The 21788-nt window shown below is 42.1% G+C and overlaps 1 protein-coding gene across 6 annotated transcripts in view; it reads right to left on the reverse strand.

Moving 5' to 3' along the window:
* The window catches only part of LOC143805873 (cytochrome P450 2F3-like), a 177887-nt gene extending 157457 nt beyond the window's left edge, over positions 1-20430 (reverse strand). The window contains exons 1-2 of one of the 6 annotated variants that reach the window (XM_077285608.1): positions 18637-18753; positions 5906-6069 (exon numbers count right to left, since the gene is read on the reverse strand). Coding sequence is in view for 1 of the 6 variants with exons in the window: in XM_077285611.1 (XP_077141726.1) it covers positions 20074-20151 (78 nt within the window). In the remaining 5 variants the exon portion in view is untranslated. The other 5 variants (XM_077285606.1, XM_077285611.1, XM_077285607.1 and 2 more) reach the window with 5 other exon arrangements.
* Between the last annotated feature and the right edge of the window lie 1358 nt (positions 20431-21788).

Here is a 21788-nt window from a genome sequence, read left to right on the forward strand (position 1 = left end):
TGATGTACAGGAGTCATGCACATGGTCACTTGAGTCCAATACTGAGGCTTATTCTCAGCCAATGGTGTAGCATCAATTCCCCTCAGTGGAATAGGGAATTCTAAAGGCTCCAGGACCAAACCACAGCGCCTGGCAAACGACAAATCCATCAGGTTCAGGGCAGCACCTGAATCCACAAAAGCCATAACCGAGTAGGATGACAAAGAACAAATTAAAGTAACAGACAAAATGAATTTAGGCTGTATAGTACCAACGGTGACAGTTTTAGCAATTTTTTTAAGCGCTTAGAGCATGCTGAGATAACATGAGTTGAATCACCACAGTAAAAGCACAACCCATTTTGACGTCTATGACTTTGCCGCTCAATTCTGGTCAGAATTCGGTCACATTGCATAGACTCAGGTCTCTGTTCAGAAAACACCGCCAGATGGTGCGCAGATTTGCGCTCCCGCAAACGCCGATCAATCTGAATGGCCAAAGCCATTGAGTCATTCAGACTTACAGGCGTGGGGAACCCCACCATAACATTCTTAATGACTTCAGAATGACCTTCTCTGAAATTTGCAGCCAGGGCACACTCATTCCATTGAGTAAGCACCGACCATTTCCAAAATTTTTGACAATACACCTCAGCTTCATCCTGACCCTGAGAGAGAGCCAACAAGGCCTTTTCTGCCTGGTTCTCAAGATTAGGTTCCTCATAAAGCAATCCAAGCGCCAGAAAAAACGCATCCACATTCAGCAATGCAGGATCTCCTGGCGCCAGGGAGAAAGCCCAATCTTGAGGGTCGCCACGTAACAGGGAGATAACAATTCTAACTTGCTGAGCGGAATCACCAGAGGAACGAGGTCTCAAAGAAAGAAACAATTTACAATTATTCTTAAAATTCAGAAACCTAGATCTATCTCCAGAAAACAACTCAGGAATAGGTACTTTTGGCTCAGACATAGGACTGTGAACAAGAAAATCCTGAATGCTTTCCACCATTGCAGCAAGACGATCCACACTAGAAGTCAGACTCTGAATATCCATGTCTGCAGCTGAACTCAAAGCCACCCAGAGATTAAGGGGATGAGAGAAGCTGGACAGACTGCAGCAAAGGGAGAGGAAAAAAAAAAAAATTGTACTCAGGACTTCTCTTATCCCACTTCTGCGATGCATTAAACACTTTTTGGCCTGCTGTACTGTTATGATCCTTAGTGGCTGAGGATCACAGAATGGACTAGCTTAGTTACTGAACATAGAACGAGCTCTAGGGAAGTGGTAACTGGACTGACCGCAAACCTGATCCTAACCAAACACACTAAACGTAGAATTCCTGGACGTCTCGACGCAGCCTGAGAAACTTGCTACCCCTATAGAGAAAGTAAGACCTCACTTGCCTCAGAGAAATGACCCCCAAAGATATAGGAAGCCCCCAACAAATAATAACGGTGAGGTAAGGGGAAAATACAGAACGTAGAAATGAAAACAGATTCAGCAAATGAGGCCCACTAGTACTAGATAGCAGAAGACAGACAGGGAACTGTGCGGTCAGTAAAAAACCCTATACAAAATATCCACGCTGAGAATTCAAGAACCCCCACACCAACTAACGGTGTGAGGGGAGAAACTCAGCCCCCTAGAGCTACCAGCAAGCAAGGAAATCACATATTAGCAAGCTGGACAAGGACAAATAAATAACCAAGAAACATATTGAACACTGATGAGCAAAAAATAACCAAACAGAAACTTAGCTTCTCTTGGAGAGACTGATAACAAAGGAATTCAGGAGCGATCAAAATAGCACTGAGTACATCGCCAGCAGGCAACCACTGAAAGTCCAGGTGAGCTAAATAGGAAACCAGCTAACAGATAACGAGACAGCTGAAGCCAGTCCCAGACCTGCAGAATGACACAAAGAGCCACCAGAGGGAGCCCAAAGACAGCACTCACACAGTACCACTCGTGACCACAAGAGGGAGCCCAAAAACAGAGTTCACAACAGGGTCTGCATTCTCTCAGGGGGCTACATCATACTATATGAGGGGAGCTGCATTATGCCCTATGAGGGGGCTACAGTATATTCTATGGGCAACTGCCTTATAATGGGGTTGCATTATACTCTGAGGGGGCTACAAAATATTTTGTGGATGGGGCTGTACTATAGTATACGTGGGGGGCTGCATTATTCTCTGAGGGGCTGCATCATACTATATGCCCTATGAGGGGGCTTATGAGGGGGTTTCATTATACTCTGTGGGGCTACATTATATTCTGTGGAGGGGCTGCATTATACTTTATGAGGGGCTGCATTATGCCATATGAGGGTGCTACATTATATTCTATGGGGGGCTCCATTATACCTTATGGGGAGTTGCATTATATTTTTTGGGGTGATGTATTATACCCTATGAGGGGAGCTGTATTATATTCCATGAGGGAGGCTACATTATATTCTATGAGGGGGGCTACTTTATATTCTACTAGACTGTGGCCCGATTCTAATGCATCGGGTATTCTAGAATATGCATGTCCCCTTAGTATATGGACAATGATGATTCCAGAATTCGCGGCAGACTGTGCCCGTCGCTGATTGGTCGAGGCAACCTTTATGACATCATCGTCGCCATGGCAACCATTATGACATCTACGTCGATACTGTACCCGTCGCTGATTGGTCGAGGCGAATTCGCGGCAGACTGTGCCCGTCGCTGATTGGTCGAGGCAACCTCTATGACATCATCGTTGCCATGCTGTGCCCGTCGCTGATTGGTCGAAGCCTGGCGGCCTCGACCAATCAGAGACTCGGGATTTCCAGGACAGACAGACAGACAGACAGACAGACGGAAAAACCCTTAGACAATTATATATATAGATGAGGGGGCTACCCCAACCCCTGCTACATAATTAAGATGTGTACTAACTGACATTATACCCTGATATTAGCGCGTTTACCACACAATTGATGATCTTGAATTTATTTCTATGTAGCTACATAGTGGGCCCCAAGAATGATTTTCTCTGGGGGCCCAAGGTGCTCCTGTTCGACGCTGTTTACAGTAGTCATGTAGTAAGTAATAAATGGTATCATCTTTGAATTTCCCCAATTTACCTGCTATTTCCAGCACAAAATGCAATTTTGAAAGTACCGCAATTTTGGCAAATATTTGGAATAAGATATTTTATAGAGAATTCAATTTGGGAATAATTTCAATACTGAAATATTGTACAATATAGTACATTATATTGTGTAGTTAAATACTGCAAAGTATAGTGGGATATAGTAATTGTAGCAGAATACAGTACAGTCTTTTATAGGAAATTTAACATAGTAGAATATAAATTACTACAGAATAATATATAATATAAGATAGAATAATAAAGTGTGACATACTAAAGTACCTTATAGTAAAACACAGAACAATATATTATGTAGTATAATACAATAAAGCATAGTGAGGCTTTGTTCACACGTTGCATGTTTGCTGCATTTTTTTCCACAGATAAAATACACCAATCAATTATCCTATTGTTAAATGGCCGTAAAGAAAAACACCTTATAGAGACAGCAAACGAAGAAAAACTTTACAAAAGGCCAAGGTATAGAATGAAGAATATAAAGTTTATCAAATACATTTAAAAAAATATATAAGAAAAGAAAGAGCACTGCAGGTTACAGTAACAAAAGGTGGGTACACCCAGATAATGTAGAGCATAAACTAGTACTCAAAAGATTGTTAATGTTACTTACTCGCATAACCCCTAATGCAGATATAATAGTCCCAAAAACAGGAGGATAAAAAGTAATAATGAAAAAAGTGCAATCAGTATTGCCATTGTGTGCATGTTTGGGCAGCTTAATACAAAGAATGAAAGGTATATAAGGAACCACAAACTATAAGTGTGTATTCAGAAAACTTGCAGCTCTACACCAAGGCCGAGGTAAAACAGTAAAAGGCAAAGTTGCTAGTAAAAAATATGTATTGGCAAGGTGTGAGGCAAGTAAAAGGGTATGCAGAGTAAAACAAATGGTTTCACACAGTTACAGAGTCCATAGTGACAGGTACTGTACCTCAGAGATAGATGGCTGAGGACCAACACACCCGACGCGCGTTTCACAATGAAATACTTTTTCCAGGGGTGGTTGGGTACTGGCCAGATAGATTATTTAAAGTGTCGAGAGCCAATAATGATAATAATAATCACTTTTTTTCCACAGGCAAAACCTGCTGTCTTGGCAGTAAAGAAGCTGCTTACAAATAGCAGGTTTTGCTGCTTTCTTATTTCTTCATTTTGTTGTCTTTTGTGCATGCTACTAAATTTTAGTGGACTAAAAAAAACTGATTTAACTTCCTTAGGTTTTTACACCAAAAACACAGCAAAAACTGATACTTGCATGTTTTACCAGAACACATGAGCTGCGCGCAGCTCATGAGTTCTGGTTTCACATAATTGTTTTCTTGTGTCCACAAGACTGGGGAGGCCTTCACCCCTCTTTTTTTGAGCTGTGCGCACAGGAGCCGTTCTGTCCAGCGTGTCCACATGGACATTCCTTTTCTGAATCCTGCTCATACAGGTATTGTACATATGACCAGGTTTTAAATACATCAGATAGGGATTACATACATTAGCTAGGACTGCTCTGATATGGGTATACCTTGATGTTTGGTAGAGCGGCTTAATATACTTTTTTGCAAAAAACGTATCAACCAAATACCCTGTTTTTTCCATCTTTTTACCAGCACTTGCGGTCTACTGTGATTTTTTTGCAACAGAGTGTTTTTGGTTTTACTGTGCTTTTCTGTGTTTTCTACTTGCATGTTTTGCTGCATTTTTGAATTCCATGGGTGAAAAAATTCTGCAAATATGCGGAAAAAAAATGGCTAAAAGAAGTAACATAGTTATTACGGTTGAAGGAAGACTTTAAGTCCATCTAGTTCAACCCATAGCCTAACCTAACATGCCCTAACATGTTGATCCAGAGGAAGGCAAAAAAAAACCCATGTGGCAAAGAGTAAGCTCCACACTGGGGAAAAAAATTGCTTCCCGACTCCACATATGGCAATCAGACTAGTTCCCTGGATCAACACCCTAACAAGGAATCTAGTGTATATACCCTGTAACATTATACTTTTCAAGAAAGGCATCCAGTCCCCTCTTAAATTTAAGTAATAAATCACTAATTACAACATAATACGGCAGAGAGTTCCATAGTCTCACTGCTCTTACAGTAAAGAATCCACGTCTGTTATTATGCTTAAACCTTCTTTCCTCCAGACATAGAGGATGCCCCCTTGTCCCTGTCTCAGGTCTATGATTAAAAAGATCATCAGAAAGGTCTTTGTACTGTCCCCTCATATATTTAAGAAAAAGACCAAAAAATAAGGATCCCTAAAATATAACTTTTAATAAATAAAGCTAAAAACTCTTTGTTCCAATTCTGAAGACATTAATACAAATTGCCACAGGAATACATAAGATGTGGACTATCTGACCCTATCAGGTGCCCTAATAATAATTTTGTGTTTTTTTGCTGAGTTTTGTTTTTTTGAGTTTTTTCAAATACATTTTTTTCAAGTTTTGCTGACTTTTTATATTGCTTTCATTTTTTTGGGTAACAAATATATTGGGACACGACTTGTTAAGGATCACAGGGAATATATAGGGCTATCAGGGCCAGTCGTCATGGAGCGGGGGCGCCAACCACAGAAACTTAGGGTGCCAACCTCCGCAGTCAGGTAGTGATCAGTATTAGGGCACCTGATAGGGTCAGATAGTCCACATCTTATGTATTCCTGTGGCAATTTGTATTAATGTCTTCAGAATTGGAACAAAGAGTTTTTAGCTTTATTTATTAAAAATTATATTTTAGGGATCCTTTTTTCGTCTTTTTCTTGGTCTAGGATTCCGTTTTGTACTTGCCTTGGCGGTTTTGTTGTTAGTTAGCGCTTGGTATGGCAGGTTTTTTGTCCGGACCCTTGGACACGAATAGGTGGTTGGATGACGCAAGGGAGGCATGCTCGGACATTGAGGGCACGGGTAATTCAGCGACTACTCCCACCTTAAAAAGTCTCTTTTCGGATCTCCTGAATGCATACAAAAGCAATATAAAATGTTGGTGGGAGGTACAATCCCTAGAAAACTACATTAAAAATAAAATTATACCTTTTGGTTTAAGGATACATCTGTTACCAGCGCCGAGGTGTGCATCCCCAACACTATTAATAAGATGGGAGGAGGAATCTGTTTCATCATCTGTGAGGTTCATGCAAATTTTAGTGGATGAGGAGAGGAAAACAATTGATAAAACGGCCACTACCTTAAAAGAGTTGATTGAAAAAACTCTAAAATTCAAAACAGACCCCGATTTTGTGACCAGGGAGGAATCCTTGAAGATAGCGGTGGATAGATTCCACCTTGAGATCAAGGATAGGAAACATAAACGATTCCTTAAAGATAGTGCTGAGTTTAAGGAGAAGCGAGCTTATCCCTCACTACAGGTTCCCCAAACAATCAATACTGAAGTATCATCTTCTGATATTGAGTCCTCTGATGTAGACTCAGTCTCAAGAGTCTTTGTACCTAGACAACATTCAAGGACTAGGGGGCGTGGTAAACGAGGCCGAAGATGGCAAACTCGCAGTACAGAAAGGGGTTATCCCTCGGCCTCCTCCTCATCCTCTTTTTTATGGACCGAAGGACTCTCCCTTATTATCTGAGGACCCGGACCCCTGTAAGTCAACCAAGATAGGGACCGTTGAAGATAAAAATCAGATTGTGAATATCTCCTCTCATAACTTAACACCTACTGAGACGAGGGTGTTGTCCCTTGGCCTTAGCTTTGTCCTGACCACCAGATTTGATCCGTTTAATTGGGTTAAAGACCTCAATCTGTTCACCAGAAAATTGAAATGGAAACGTTTTTAAAAAAAAAAAAAAAAAGATCTACAAAGGTGCCAACAGTTAGGCATCTGTTGTGAAATTGGATTCTGGGCTCCCCCGGTGGCCACTTGTGGAATTGAACTTGTGTGCATCATTCCCTCTGTTCACCTGCTCCTATCAGGATGTGGGAGTCGCTATATAACCTTGCTCCTCTGTCAGTTTCTTGCCGGTCTACAATGTAATCAGAAGCCTTCTGTGCTTGTTCCTGCTACTAGACTACTCCCAGCTAAGTTGGACTTTTGTCCTTGTGTGTTTTTGCATTTTGTTCCTGTTCACAGCTGCTGTTTCGTTACTGTGTCTGGAAAGCTCTTGTGATCGGAAATTGCCACTCTGGTGTTATGAGTTAATGCTAGAGTCTTAAAGGAATTTCTGGATGGTGTTTTGATAGGGTTTTCTGCTGACCATGAAAGTGTCCTTTCTGTCTTCCTGCTATCTAGAAAGCGGACCTCGATTTTGCTAAACCTATTTTCATACTACGTTTGTCATTTCATCTAAAATCACCGCCAATATATGTGGGGGCCTCTGTCTGCCTTTTGGGAAAATTTCTCTAGAGGTGAGCCAGGACTGTCTTTTCCTCTGCTAGGATTAGGTAGTTCTCCGGCTGGCGCTGGGCATCTAGGGTTAAAAAACGTAGGCATGCTACCCGGCCACTTCTAGTTGTGCGGCAGGTTTAGTTCATGGTCAGTATAGTTTCCATCTTCCAAGAGCTAGTTCTCATATATGCTGGGCTATGTTCTCTCGCCATTGAGAATCATGACAGTTTGACCGGCCAAAAAAGGGTTAAATTACTGGCTGAGAAAGGAGAGAAAAAAGAAGTCTGCTACAATTTTTTTTTTTTTTTTCCTCTAGTTCTGAGTGTGCTCTTAATTGAATCACTTGCTAGTCTGCCTATACTGCAGCCTTCCTCTCTTTCTCTCCTTCTAATCCTTGAATGGCTCTGTGTTCACCTGTTTCAAATGGATCTTCAGAGTGTAGCTACAGGTTTGAATAATCTCGCCACAAAGGTACAAAATTTGCAAGATTTTGTTGTTCATGCACCTATGTCTGAGCCTAGAATTCCTTTGCCTGAATTCTTCTCGGGGAATAGATCTCACTTTCAAAATTTTAAAAATAATTGCAAATTGTTTTTGTCCCTGAAGTCTCGCTCTGCCGGAGACCCTGCACAGCAGGTCAGGATTGTAATTTCCTTGCTCCGGGGCGACCCTCAAGACTGGGCTTTTGCATTGGCACCAGGGGATCCTGCGTTGCTCAATGTGGATGCGTTTTTTCTGGCCTTGGGGTTGCTTTATGAGGAACCTCATTTAGAGCTTCAGGCGGAAAAGGCCTTGATGTCCTTGTCTCAGGGGCAAGATGAAGCTGAAATATACTGCCAAAAATTCCGCAAATGGTCTGTGCTTACTCAGTGGAATGAGTGCGCCCTGGCGGCGATTTTCAGAGAAGGTCTCTCTGATGCCATTAAGGATGTTATGGTGGGGTTCCCTGTGCCTGCGAGTCTGAATGAGTCCATGACGATGGCTATTCAGATCGATAGGCGTCTGCGGGAGCGCAAACCTGTGCACCATTTGGCGGTGTCTACTGAGAAAACGCCAGAAAATATGCAATGTGATAGAATTCTGTCCAGAAGCGAGCGGCAGAATTTTAGACGAAAAAATGGGTTGTGCTTCTATTGTGGTGATTCAACTCATGTTATATCAGCATGCTTTAAGCGTACTAAGAAGCCTGACAAGTCTGTTTCAATTAGCACTTTACAGTCTAAGTTTATTCTATCTGTGACCCTGATTTGTTCTTTGTCATCTATTACCGCGGACGCCTATGTCGACTCTGGCGCTGCTTTGAGTCTTATGGATTGGTCCTTTGCCAAACGCTGTGGGTATGATTTGGAGCCACTGGAGGCTCCGATACCTCTGAAAGGGATTGACTCCACCCCATTGGCTAGTAATAAACCACAATACTGGACACAAGTGACTATGCGTGTTAATCCGGATCACCAGGAGGTTATTCGCTTTCTGGTGCTGTATAATCTACATGATGTTTTGGTGCTGGGATTGCCATGGCTGCAATCTCATAACCCAATCATCGACTGGAGAGCTATGTCTGTGTTAAGCTGGGGATGTAAAGGAACTCATGGGGACGTACCTTTGGTTTCCATTTCATCATCTATTCCCTCTGAGATTCCTGAATTCTTGTCTGACTTTCGTGACGTTTTTGAAGAACCCAAGGTTGGTTCACTACCTCCGCACCGGGAGTGCGATTGTGCCATAGACTTGATTCCGGGTAGTAAATACCCTAAGGGTCGTTTATTTAATCTGTCTGTGCCTGAACACGCTGCTATGCGAGAATATATAAAGGAGTCCTTGGAAAAGGGACATATTCGTCCTTCGTCATCTCCCTTAGGAGCCGGTTTTTTCTTTGTGTCTAAGAAAGACGGCTCTTTGAGGCCGTGTATTGATTATCGACTTTTGAATAAAATCACGGTTAAATATCAATATCCGTTACCACTGCTTACTGATTTGTTTGCTCGTATAAAGGGGGCCAAGTGGTTCTCTAAGATTGATCTCCGTGGGGCGTATAATTTGGTGCGAATCAAGCAGGGGGATGAGTGGAAAACCGCATTTAATACGCCCGAGGGCCATTTTGAGTATTTGGTGATGCCTTTTGGTCTTTCAAATGCCCCTTCAGTCTTCCAGTACTTTATGCATGACATTTTCCGCGATTATTTGGATAAATTTATGATTGTGTATCTGGATGATATTCTGATTTTTTCGGATGACTGGGACTCTCATGTCCAGCAGGTCAGGAGGGTTTTTCAGGTTTTGCGGTCTAATTCCTTGTGTGTGAAGGGTTCTAAGTGTGTTTTTGGGGTTCAAAAGATTTCTTTCTTGGGATACATTTTTTCCCCCTCTTCCATCGAGATGGATCCTGTCAAGGTTCAGGCTATTGGTGATTGGACGCAACCCTCTTCTCTTAAGAGTCTTCAGAAATTTTTGGGCTTTGCTAACTTTTATCGTCGATTTATTGCTGGTTTTTCTGATGTTGTAAAACCATTGACTGATTTGACTAAGAAGGGTGCTGATGTTGCTGATTGGTCCCCTGATGCTGTGGAGGCCTTTCGGGAACTCAAGCGCCGCTTTTCTTCTGCCCCAGTGTTGCGTCAGCCTGATGTTGCTCTTCCTTTTCAGGTTGAGGTCGACGCTTCTGAAATCGGAGCTGGGGCGGTGTTGTCGCAGAGAAGTTCCGACTGCTCCGTGATGAGACCTTGTGCTTTTTTTTCCCGTAAATTTTCGCCCGCCGAGCGGAATTATGATATTGGGAATCGGGAGCTTTTGGCCATGAAGTGGGCTTTTGAGGAGTGGCGTCACTGGCTTGAGGGGGCCAGACATCAGGTGGTGGTATTGACTGACCACAAAAATTTAATTTACCTTGAGTCTGCCAGGCGCCTGAATCCTAGACAGGCGCGCTGGTCGTTGTTTTTCTCTCGGTTTAATTTTGTGGTGTCGTACCTACCGGGTTCTAAGAATGTTAAGGCGGATGCCCTTTCTAGGAGTTTTGAGCCTGACTCCCCTGGTAATTCTGAGCCCACAGGTATCCTTAAAGATGGAGTGATATTGTCTGCCGTTTCTCCAGACCTGCGGCGGGCCTTGCAGGAGTTTCAGGCGGATAGACCTGATCGTTGCCCACCTGGTAGACTGTTTGTTCCTGATGATTGGACCAGTAGAGTCATCTCTGAGGTTCATTCTTCTGCGTTGGCAGGTCATCCTGGAATCTTTGGTACCAGGGATTTGGTGGCAAGGTCCTTCTGGTGGCCTTCCCTGTCACGAGATGTGCGAGGCTTTGTGCAGTCTTGTGACGTTTGTGCTCGGGCCAAGCCTTGTTGTTCTCGGGCTAGTGGATTGTTGTTGCCCTTGCCTATCCCGAAGAGGCCTTGGACGCACATCTCGATGGATTTTATTTCGGATCTGCCTGTTTCTCAGAAGATGTCTGTCATCTGGGTGGTGTGTGACCGTTTCTCTAAGATGGTCCATCTGGTTCCCTTGCCTAAGTTGCCTTCTTCTTCCGAGTTGGTTCCTCTGTTTTTTCAAAATGTTGTTCGTTTGCATGGTATTCCTGAGAATATCGTTTCTGACAGAGGGACCCAATTCGTGTCTAGATTTTGGCGGGCATTCTGTGCTAGGATGGGCATAGATTTGTCTTTTTCGTCTGCTTTCCATCCTCAGACTAATGGCCAGACCGAGCGGACTAATCAGACCTTGGAGACATATTTGAGGTGTTTTGTGTCTGCGGATCTGGATGATTGGGTTGCTTTTTTGCCTTTGGCGGAGTTCGCCCTCAATAATCGGGCCAGCTCTGCCACCTTGGTGTCCCCGTTTTTCTGTAATTTGGGGTTTCATCCTCGATTTTCCTCCGGTCAAGTGGAATCTTCGGATTGTCCTGGAGTGGATGCTGTGGTGGAGAGGTTGCATCAGATTTGGGGGCAGGTGGTGGACAATTTGAAGTTGTCCCAGGAGAAGACTCAGCTTTTTGCCAACCGCCGTCGTCGTGTTGGTCCTCGGCTTTGTGTTGGGGACTTGGTGTGGTTGTCTTCTCGCTTTGTCCCTATGAGGGTTTCTTCTCCTAAGTTTAAGCCTCGGTTCATCGGCCCGTACAAGATATTGGAGATTCTTAACCCTGTGTCCTTCCGTTTGGACCTCCCTGCATCCTTTTCGATTCATAATGTTTTTCATCGGTCATTGTTGCGCAGGTATGAGGTACCGGTTGTGCCTTCCGTTGAGCCTCCTGCTCCGGTGTTGGTTGAGGGTGAGTTGGAGTACGTTGTGGAAAAGATCTTAGACTCTCGTGTTTCCAGACGGAGACTCCAGTATCTGGTCAAATGGAAGGGATACGGTCAGGAGGATAATTCTTGGGTCACTGCCTCTGATGTTCATGCCTCTGATCTTGTCCGTGCCTTTCATAGGGCTCATCCTGATCGCCCTGGTGGTTCTGGTGAGGGTTCGGTGCCCCCTCCTTGAGGGGGGGGTACTGTTGTGAAATTGGATTCTGGGCTCCCCCGGTGGCCACTTGTGGAATTGAACTTGTGTGCATCATTCCCTCTGTTCACCTGCTCCTATCAGGATGTGGGAGTCGCTATATAACCTTGCTCCTCTGTCAGTTTCTTGCCGGTCTACAATGTAATCAGAAGCCTTCTGTGCTTGTTCCTGCTACTAGACTACTCCCAGCTAAGTTGGACTTTTGTCCTTGTGTGTTTTTGCATTTTGTTCCTGTTCACAGCTGCTGTTTCGTTACTGTGTCTGGAAAGCTCTTGTGATCGGAAATTGCCACTCTGGTGTTATGAGTTAATGCTAGAGTCTTAAAGGAATTTCTGGATGGTGTTTTGATAGGGTTTTCTGCTGACCATGAAAGTGTCCTTTCTGTCTTCCTGCTATCTAGAAAGCGGACCTCGATTTTGCTAAACCTATTTTCATACTACGTTTGTCATTTCATCTAAAATCACCGCCAATATATGTGGGGGCCTCTGTCTGCCTTTTGGGAAAATTTCTCTAGAGGTGAGCCAGGACTGTCTTTTCCTCTGCTAGGATTAGGTAGTTCTCCGGCTGGCGCTGGGCATCTAGGGTTAAAAAACGTAGGCATGCTACCCGGCCACTTCTAGTTGTGCGGCAGGTTTAGTTCATGGTCAGTATAGTTTCCATCTTCCAAGAGCTAGTTCTCATATATGCTGGGCTATGTTCTCTCGCCATTGAGAATCATGACAGGCATCTCTCATACTGACCTTGCTGATTTGGAAATATTGGAGGATCTTGCGGAGGAAGGGTCCTGGCCATTGGCTGAGGACCCCTTCTCTGAGCTGAAACATATCAGCAAAAAAATGCCTCCTCCAGGTGATTATGGTAGTATTGAAATCTTTCAAAAGCTGGCGACGGATGAGATTAATAGGATAAATCCAGGTCTTGACTCAACTTTTTCTAACCTGCCTAGTACTGAGAGGAGGGCGTTGGAAACCCTCAAAAATAACCACTCGATTGTGATTAAGCCTTCAGACAAAGGCGGTAATATCGTCATGATGGACAATAAGGGATATGTGGATATGTGTTTGGCTATCGTGTCTAATAGGGGTTCTTATGAGATTCTTAGACGTGATCCAACTAAGGAATTTTTACAGGAGCTCTCGGGTATCTTAACATCGGCGCTACAACGAAGACTCATTTCTAAAGTGAATTTGATTTCCTTTTACCTAAGTCTCTGACTAAAGCAACTTTTTATGCACTACCGAAGGTGCACAAAGGCACCACCCCACTGAGGGGATGCCCTATTGTATCGGGTGTGGGTGCCCTTGCACAGAATTGTAGCATCTATGTGGATAAATTGTTGCGCCCGTTTGTGTTGGCCCTACCCTCTTACATTAGGGACACAGGTGACCTCCTCACTAAATTGGAAGGTATTACAATAGATTCTGATACCATCATTGCCTCAATAGATGTTGAGGCATTGTATAGTAGTATCAGACATCAAGATGGCCTGAGAGCCGTTAACTTCTATTTCAGTGAGAGGGGGGTGCATCTTGGACCACACAATGGATTCCTGATTGAGCTGTTGAGTTTTGTTCTGCAGCGGAATTTCTTTCTCTTTAATGATAAAATCTACCACGAGCTCAGGGGCACAGCAATGGGGAGCCCCTGTGCCCCCACTTATGCTAATTTGCTCCTGGGCTGGTGGGAGGACACTTTTGTTTTTCGGGATGTGGATGAGCTCTGGGGCCCCAGGATTGTTTTCTGGGGCCAATATATAAATGACATCCTCGTTCTCTGGAAAGGGGACACTGAGTTCTTTACCGGGTTTATGCGGTACCTCATCAGTAATATCGAGGGTATGACATTCACTTATGAGATAGGGATGGACAAGATCACCTTTCTGGATGTCCTCATTTCGAGAAAAAGTGATGGCCTCCTGAGTACCACCATTTTTTGGAAACCCATGGCCACGAATAGCCTATTGAGGTGGCAGAGCCATCATCCGTGTCCCTTAAAGAGGGGTATCCCCAAGGGACAGTTTTTCAGATTAAGGAGAAACTGTTCGAGGATGGGCGATTTTGAAGCAAAATCCTTTGATCTGAAACATCGGTTTGAAGATAGGGGCTATCTGAGTGATATGATTGATTCCGCATATCATGCTGCATACAATACCAACCGGGCTTCGCTGTTGGTACCCAAGAGAGACGTAGATACAGTACCTATTACATGCCTGATTGGTACGTATGATGACCAATCAGGTAGAATATACCAGATACTGAAAAAATATTGGCAGATCCTTAGATCGGACCCGGACATTTGCGAACACATATCCCCATATCCCTCGGTCACTTATAGAAGGGGAAGATCAATAAGAGACATAGTTGTATGCAGTCACTCTGCACCTCCAAAGAAGTCTGGTACATGGTTGGAGAACAGGTCCCATGGGACTTTCAGATGTGGGCATTGCTCATTTTGTAAACATATATTACCCACAAAAACGTTTAAGAGCTCTGCAACTGGAAGAGTCTTCCAGATGAGACATTTTGCAAATTGCAGAACAGTGGGAGTTGTTTACCTCTGTACCTGTGGGTGTCCCAAAGACTATGTGGGAAAAACCAAACGTTAACTTCGTGTACGTGTCGGAGAACATCTAGGGGATATTAGATACAATAGAGATACCCCCCAGGCGCGACATGTTAATGAGATGCATGGGGGGGAACCCCGGTTCGTTGCGTTTTATGGTTATTGAGGTGATCTCTCCTTCGGTTAGATTAGGTGATTGGGACAGAAGAATTGTACAACGGGAAACAAGGTGGATCTATCTAATGAAGTCGGTGAACCCTTTTGGTCTCAATGAACAGATGTCTTTTGTAAGCTTCATCTAAAAATCACTTATTGTTTTATATGTATTATACCTGCCGGGTATATTGTTATCCTTTAGAAGAAAATGAGTTTGTGACATTATTTGGTGTATTTTTGTTTCTTTTTTTGTGTTTGTTTCACGCTTGTAGAAAATGTTTTGTTACAGCGCCTCCTTGTTCTATACAATATATGGTATATGGGGTCTTTATTGAGATAGGTGTGGCTAACCTGAGTGTGACTAAATTATGGAGTAATGGTGCCAGCTGACTAAATTAAATTGATCTGTGGGCTCCCAGGTTAGGTACACACTTAAAATGCTTACTTTTAACCTGATCTTTTGATTAAGGGTGGATACTTTTACAAAAGACCCCTTACATAGTGCCCTTATAGTGTGGAGCGCATTTGCGGTCCATGTGACGCATGCGCCATGGTATTTAGCGTTTATCCCACATGACGTGCACTGTTGCAAGAAGCACATTATACACACTGGCTGGGACATACCTGCAGCCCAGCAGTGTGCAACATGGGCGTGCGCCGATGGGTGGAGACTGACCCTGCGTGGCATTGATGCCGAAGGAAGGATTAGGGGCGGGGTCTCGGCTACCCAGCCTCCCTACAGCGTGGAACGCATTTGCAGTCCAGGTGATGCATGCGCTATGGCCTCAGGGCTGATCCCACATGACACCCCTGGGAGAAGTACGTCATACATGTGAGCTGGAACGCAATTGCGGTCCAGCAAGGTGTATTATGGGTGCGCGCCGGTGGGTGGAGACTGATCCCACGTGGCAATGAATCCGGAAGGGAGGATGGTATATATTGTGTATGGATGAGTGGCGCTCTTGTACCCTCTCACTATCTGGATGGTCAATACCCCCTGATGAACCATCGGTACTCCCACAGGGGGAAACGTGTCGGGTATAATTAGGGATGACATCCCGATTGGAGGTCTTCTTACATGGCTGAATGGATGCCCATAGTGCTTGAAATGGAATACTGGAAATCAGATGAGTAAAAGCGCTTTATAGATTGTAGTGACTGATTTATCAGAATGGGATGTCGCCATTTGAGCGACTGAAAATTACATTTTGCTTTAAGACCTCTGTGGGATACATTTGTGTGTTTCATTTTGGGGTTACCACTCCTTTAGTAATACTCAGATGTTAAATAGTCATTTGACCATCTGGTTACTGTATTTATGTATCCGCAGGGCACATTATGTGTGTATTATGAGTCAGTTGGAGTGGTCCTCCATCATTTAGCATTTTGGATAAACGAGACATTAATTTTTTCTGCCCAAAAGATTGGTTGGATTTATATGAAAACCCTATTAAGGGTCTGTCTGGGGCAAGGAAACTAATTTTGTGTTTTTTTGCTGAGTTTTGTTTTTTTTAGTTTTTTCAAATATATTTTTTTCAAGTTTTGCTAATTTTTTATATTGCTTTCATTTTTTGGGGGTAACAAATATATTGGGACATGACTTGTTAGGGATCACAGGGAATATATAGGGCTGTCAGGGCCAGTCGTCGTGAAGCGGGGGCGCCAACCACAGAAACTTAGGGTGCCAACCTCCGCAGTCAGGTAGTGATCAGTATTAGGGCCCCTGATAGGGTCAGATAGTCCACATCTTATGTATTCCTGTGGCAATTTGTATTCATGTCTTCAGAATTGGAACAAAGAGTTTTTAGCTTTATTTATTAAAAGTTATATTTTAGGGATCCTTCTTTTTTGGTCTTTTTCTTGGTCTAGGATTCTGTTTTGTACTTGCCTTGGCGGTTTTGTTCCCTCATATATTTATACATTAAAATAAGATCACCCCTTAGCCTTCAGTTTTACAAACTAAATAGCCCTAAGTGTAATAACCTATCTTGGTATTGCAGACCCCCCAGTCCTCTAATAACCTTGGTCGCTCTTCTCTGCACCCGCTCCAGTTCAGCTATGTCTTTCTTATACACCGGAGACCAGAACTGTACACAGTATTCAAAGTGTGGTCAAACTAGCGACTTGTATAGAGGTAAAATTATGTTCTCCTCATGAGCATCTATGCCTCTTTTAATGCATCCCATTATTTTATTTGCCTTTGTAGCAGCTGCCTGACACTGGCCACTAAATGTGAGTTTGTCATCCACCCATACTCCCAAGTCTTTTTCATTGACAGTTTTGCCCAGAGTTTTAGAATTAAGCACATAGTTATACATCTTATTACTTCTACCCAAGTGCATGACCTTACATTTATCCCCATTAAAGCTCATTTGCCATTTATCAGCCCAAGCTTCTAGCTTACATAAATCAGCCTGTAATATAAAATTGTCCTCCCCTGTATTGATTACCCTGCAGAGTTTAGTGTCATCTGCAAATATTGAAATTCTACTCTGAATGCCCCCTACAAGGTCATTAATAAGTATGTTAAAAAGAAGAGGGCCCAATACTGACCCCTGTGGTACCCCACTGCTAACCGCGACCCAGTCCGAGTGTGCTCCATTATTAACCACCCTTTGTTTCCTAATCCTGAGCCAGCTCTTAACCCACTTACACATATTTTCCCCTATCCCCATTATTCTCATTTTATGTATCAACCTTTTGTGTGGCACCGTACCAAAAGCTTTTGAAAAGTCCATATACACTACGTCCACTGTGTTCCCTTGGTCCAGTCCGGAACTTACCTCTTCATAGAAATTGATCAGATTAGTCTGACAGGAACGGTCCCTAGTAAACCCATGTTGGTATTGGGTCATGGGGTTATTCCTCTTCAGATACTCCAGTATAGCATCCCTTAGAATGCCCTCCAGGATTTTACCCACAGTAGAAGTTAAACTTACTGGCCTATAATTACCGAGTTCAGTTTTTGTCCCCTTTTTGAATATTGGCACCACATTTGCTATACGCCACTCCTGTGGTACAGACCCTGTTATTATGGAGTCTTTAAAGAATAAAAATAATGGTCTATCAATGAGTGTACTTAATTCCTGCAGTACTCGGGGGTGTATCCCATCCGGGCCCGGAGATTTGTCAATTTTTGTGATTTTTAGACGCCGCCGTACTTCCTGCTGGGTTAAGCAGGTGACATTTAATGGGGAATTTTTGTTATCACTGATCATATTGTCTGCCATGGGATTTTCTTGTGTAAATACTGATGAAAAAAAGTCATTTAGCATATTGGCTTTTTCCTCATCCTCATCCACCATTTCACCCAGACTATTTTTAAGGGGGCCAACACTATCATTTTTTAGTTTCTTACTATTTACGTAGTTAAAGAATATTTTGGGATTATTTTTACTCTCTCTGTGAATGAGTTTCTCTGTCTCAATCTTTGCTGCCTTGATTTGCTTTTTACAGAATTTATTTAATTTTCTGTATTTATTTAATGCCTCATCACTACCTACTTCCTTTAATTCTCTAAATGCTTTCTTTTTGTCACTTATTGCGCCCCTTACAGCTCTATTTACCCATATTGGTTTCCTCCTATTTCTAGTATGTTTATTCCCATACGGTATATACTGTGCACAGGTCCTATCCAGGATGCTAATAAACGTCTCCCATTTTCTTTGTGTATTTTTATGTCGCAGGATATCGTCCCAGATAATTGCACTAAGATCATCTCTCATCCTTTGGAAATTTGCCCTCCTGAAGTTTAGTGTCCTTGTCACCCCTCTACTACACATCTTATTAAAGGAGACATGAAAACTTATTATTTTGTGATCACTATTCCCCAAGTGACCCCCAACCCTTATATTTGATATGCGGTCTGGCCTGTTGGTTAATATTAGGTCTAGCAGTGCCCCCCTTCTTGTTGGTCCTGAACCAGTTGTGAAAGGTAATTGTCTCTCATAGTTGTCAAAAACCGATTACCTTTGCTGGAACTGCAGGTTTCTGTTCCCCAATCTATTTCAGGGTAGTTGAAGTCCCCCATAATAATGACTTCTCCTTGAGTAGCAGCTTCATCTATTTGCTTTACGAGGATATTCTCCGTTGCTTCCATTATTTTCGGAGACTTATACCAAACCCCTATCAGTAATTTATTATTTTTCCCCCCTCCCCTTATCTCCACCCACAGGGACTCTACATTTTCATTAGATTCACCTATATTATCACGCCGGATAGGTTTTAAGGACGATTTTACATATAGACACACTCCTACCCCTCGCTTAGCAGCAATCCACCTTGCTGTTCAATGCACTTCCATGCTGTAGTTTGGAAAATAAAACCAATGTGGGTGCACGAGATTTCTGAAATCTCATAGACTTTGCTGGTACTGTAAAACACAGCTTAAGATGTGCATAAAAAAAGCAAACAAATGCTGCAAAAATGCAATGTGTGAACAACATAGCCTAAGATATTTTAAATACAGTACAGTCTCACTTGATAAATTTAATATAGTGGGACAAAATAGAATACAGAATACTATCACATTGGAAAGAATAATACACTGTAATGTAAAGTAAACTATAGCAGAATAATATATAGTAATATAGTAAAATATAGTACAGATACTTATATGTATATATATAAATATATAAATATATATATATATATATATATATATATATATAGCATATCATAGTATTGGATAGAATGATATACTGTAATATTAAAGTATAGTAGAACGATGTATAGTAATATAGTAGAATATAGTACAAAATATATATATATATATTTGTACTATATATTACTATATAACTATACATCGTTCTACTATACTTTATATTACAGTATATATACAGTACAGTATATATGTATTGTATATACAGTATATCAAAGTATTGGGCAGAATGTTATACTGTAATATAAAGTATAGTAGAATAATATATAGTAATACAGTAAACCAAAATACAGTTATACATGTATACAGTGTATTATAATATTGGATATAATAATATCGAATAAATATAATATTGTGAAGTTTAGTATACTATGTATATGGAATATAATCCTGTAAAATAGTGTTGCATAACATTATATAGTGTAAGAAAATATAGAATTTAATATACTATAAAATTGTACTAGATAAAATAAAGTACAGAGTAAATAATACAGCAAAATAAGTAATGCAAAATAATAAATAATGCAGTGTAATAAACTACAGTAGGGCATGTATTCTAACTTTGCACAGAATAAAATAATATAGTTTATATAATGTAATCTAGTATAATATCTGGGTACAAAATTATCTAAGAGAGTATAATACAGTTACAGGTTAGATGAGTGTGATATGTGACGATTTATAATCTTACAACCACTTAGCGATGTGTTCTTTGATTTCTAGATAAAGTAAGGAATGTTTCTTACCTGAAGCAGTAGACGTCTCTCCGCGGTGGCGATTGTTATCTGGGGTTTATAAGAGAAGCAGTCAGAAGGAATGAACATGAACAGTACTTATTGCTTTAATCATGTTTGCTGGAATAAGCTGGAATAGTAGTGGAACAAATGCCATTGTTCCTTTTGTATCCCCTCCTTTTCTTGCAGATTTTGAGCTTGGCCTGTTTTCCTTATGTTTGTGCAGTAATATTGCGTCTGACTGTAATTATGTGTCACTGTATCCTGGGGTTGATTGCTTAGAAAATGTTGGCGCTTATTAAATCGAATGTTTATCAAAGGGAATCTGTCTGTAATCTGAGAGCACCATGAGGTAGGGGACAAAGTTCTGACAGTGATTTGTCTTTTACTGGGTTATGGGTTGCTGTTTCAATAAAATTAGTGTTATATTAGCAGGAGATTATCACTACAGGACTAGGTGTCTTGTGCCTTCTAGTCAAATATACTTTGTAACCCCACCCCCAACCTTGATATAATTTGGCTATACTTTATGCTAAGCATCTCATTTTTTTTCCTAATATTCAAAAGTCATCTTGCTATTCATATTTCATATATTTCACATTGACATGCTTTAGCATGATAGAGTGCAACCTTTTTTTGTATATTGAATATGGAGGTAGCTGCTCCTGGTATGCACCTATTCACACTAGTCTCGATGTGCCAGTCAGTTTTTTGTCATTTCTATGTTAGCTTAGTGACCGAGCACTCCGCCCTTCAACATGTGGTGATTTTAATTACAGCAGGTTCCTATCTACCCATAAATGCAGGCCTTGCTGAGGTGTCCACGTGCACCCAGGAATTCAGACATCAGCCTAAGAGCGGTATTTACACATGTGGGGACCCATCAGTCTTTGAGACCACTTTGACGATGGTTGATGGGCAGATATAATTTGCCATATTTTATGCTAAGTGTCTTATTTTCTTCCTAAAATTCAAAAGCTGTCTTGCTATTCATATTTCATATATTTCACATTGGCATGCTTTAGCATGATAGAGTGCAACCTTTTTTGTATATAAGCAGGAATCATAGTCAGGATATATCCAGAAGTCGGTACACAGAGCAGCAGTGTTGTTGGGAGAATAAGCAGGAATCATAGCTAGGACATATCCAGAGGTCGGTACACGGAGTAGCAGTGTTGTTGGGAGAATAAGCAGGAATCATAGCTAGGACATATCCAGAGGTCGGTACACGGAGTAGCAGTGTTGTTGGGAGAATAAGCAGGAATCATAGCTAGGACATATCCAGAGGTCGGTACACGGAGCAGCAGTGTTCTTGGGAGGATAAGCAGGAATCATAGCTAGGATATATCCAGAGGTCGGTACACGGAGCAGCAATAGGATCTTGAGGATAAGCAGCAAGTGGGAATAAGATAGACAAAAGGCAGGAGCTCAATAATCTCGCAATGAAGGAAGTGCAGTGCCAGGTTTAAGTAGGGTGCTAAATCTAGAGATAACAAGGTGAGCCAATCAGGAACTTGGGGTGCAGACATCAGGAACCACACAAGTACTAGTTTCTGATTTAGCAAGGAAGTGTCCAGCAAGCTGAATAGCTCAGAGGGAAGAGCTGCCGCCTAGTGCACAAGAGCTGCTGGGTTCGAATCCTGGCAGCATGTATCCTCTGCTCATAGCGTTAAGAAGAGGGTCCCTAGTCCAAGGCAAAAGTCATCCATCAGTCTACTGGCTACTGA

The sequence above is a fragment of the Ranitomeya variabilis genome, chromosome 2 (assembly GCF_051348905.1).
Source record: "Ranitomeya variabilis isolate aRanVar5 chromosome 2, aRanVar5.hap1, whole genome shotgun sequence".
Taxonomy (NCBI): Eukaryota; Metazoa; Chordata; class Amphibia; order Anura; family Dendrobatidae; genus Ranitomeya; species Ranitomeya variabilis.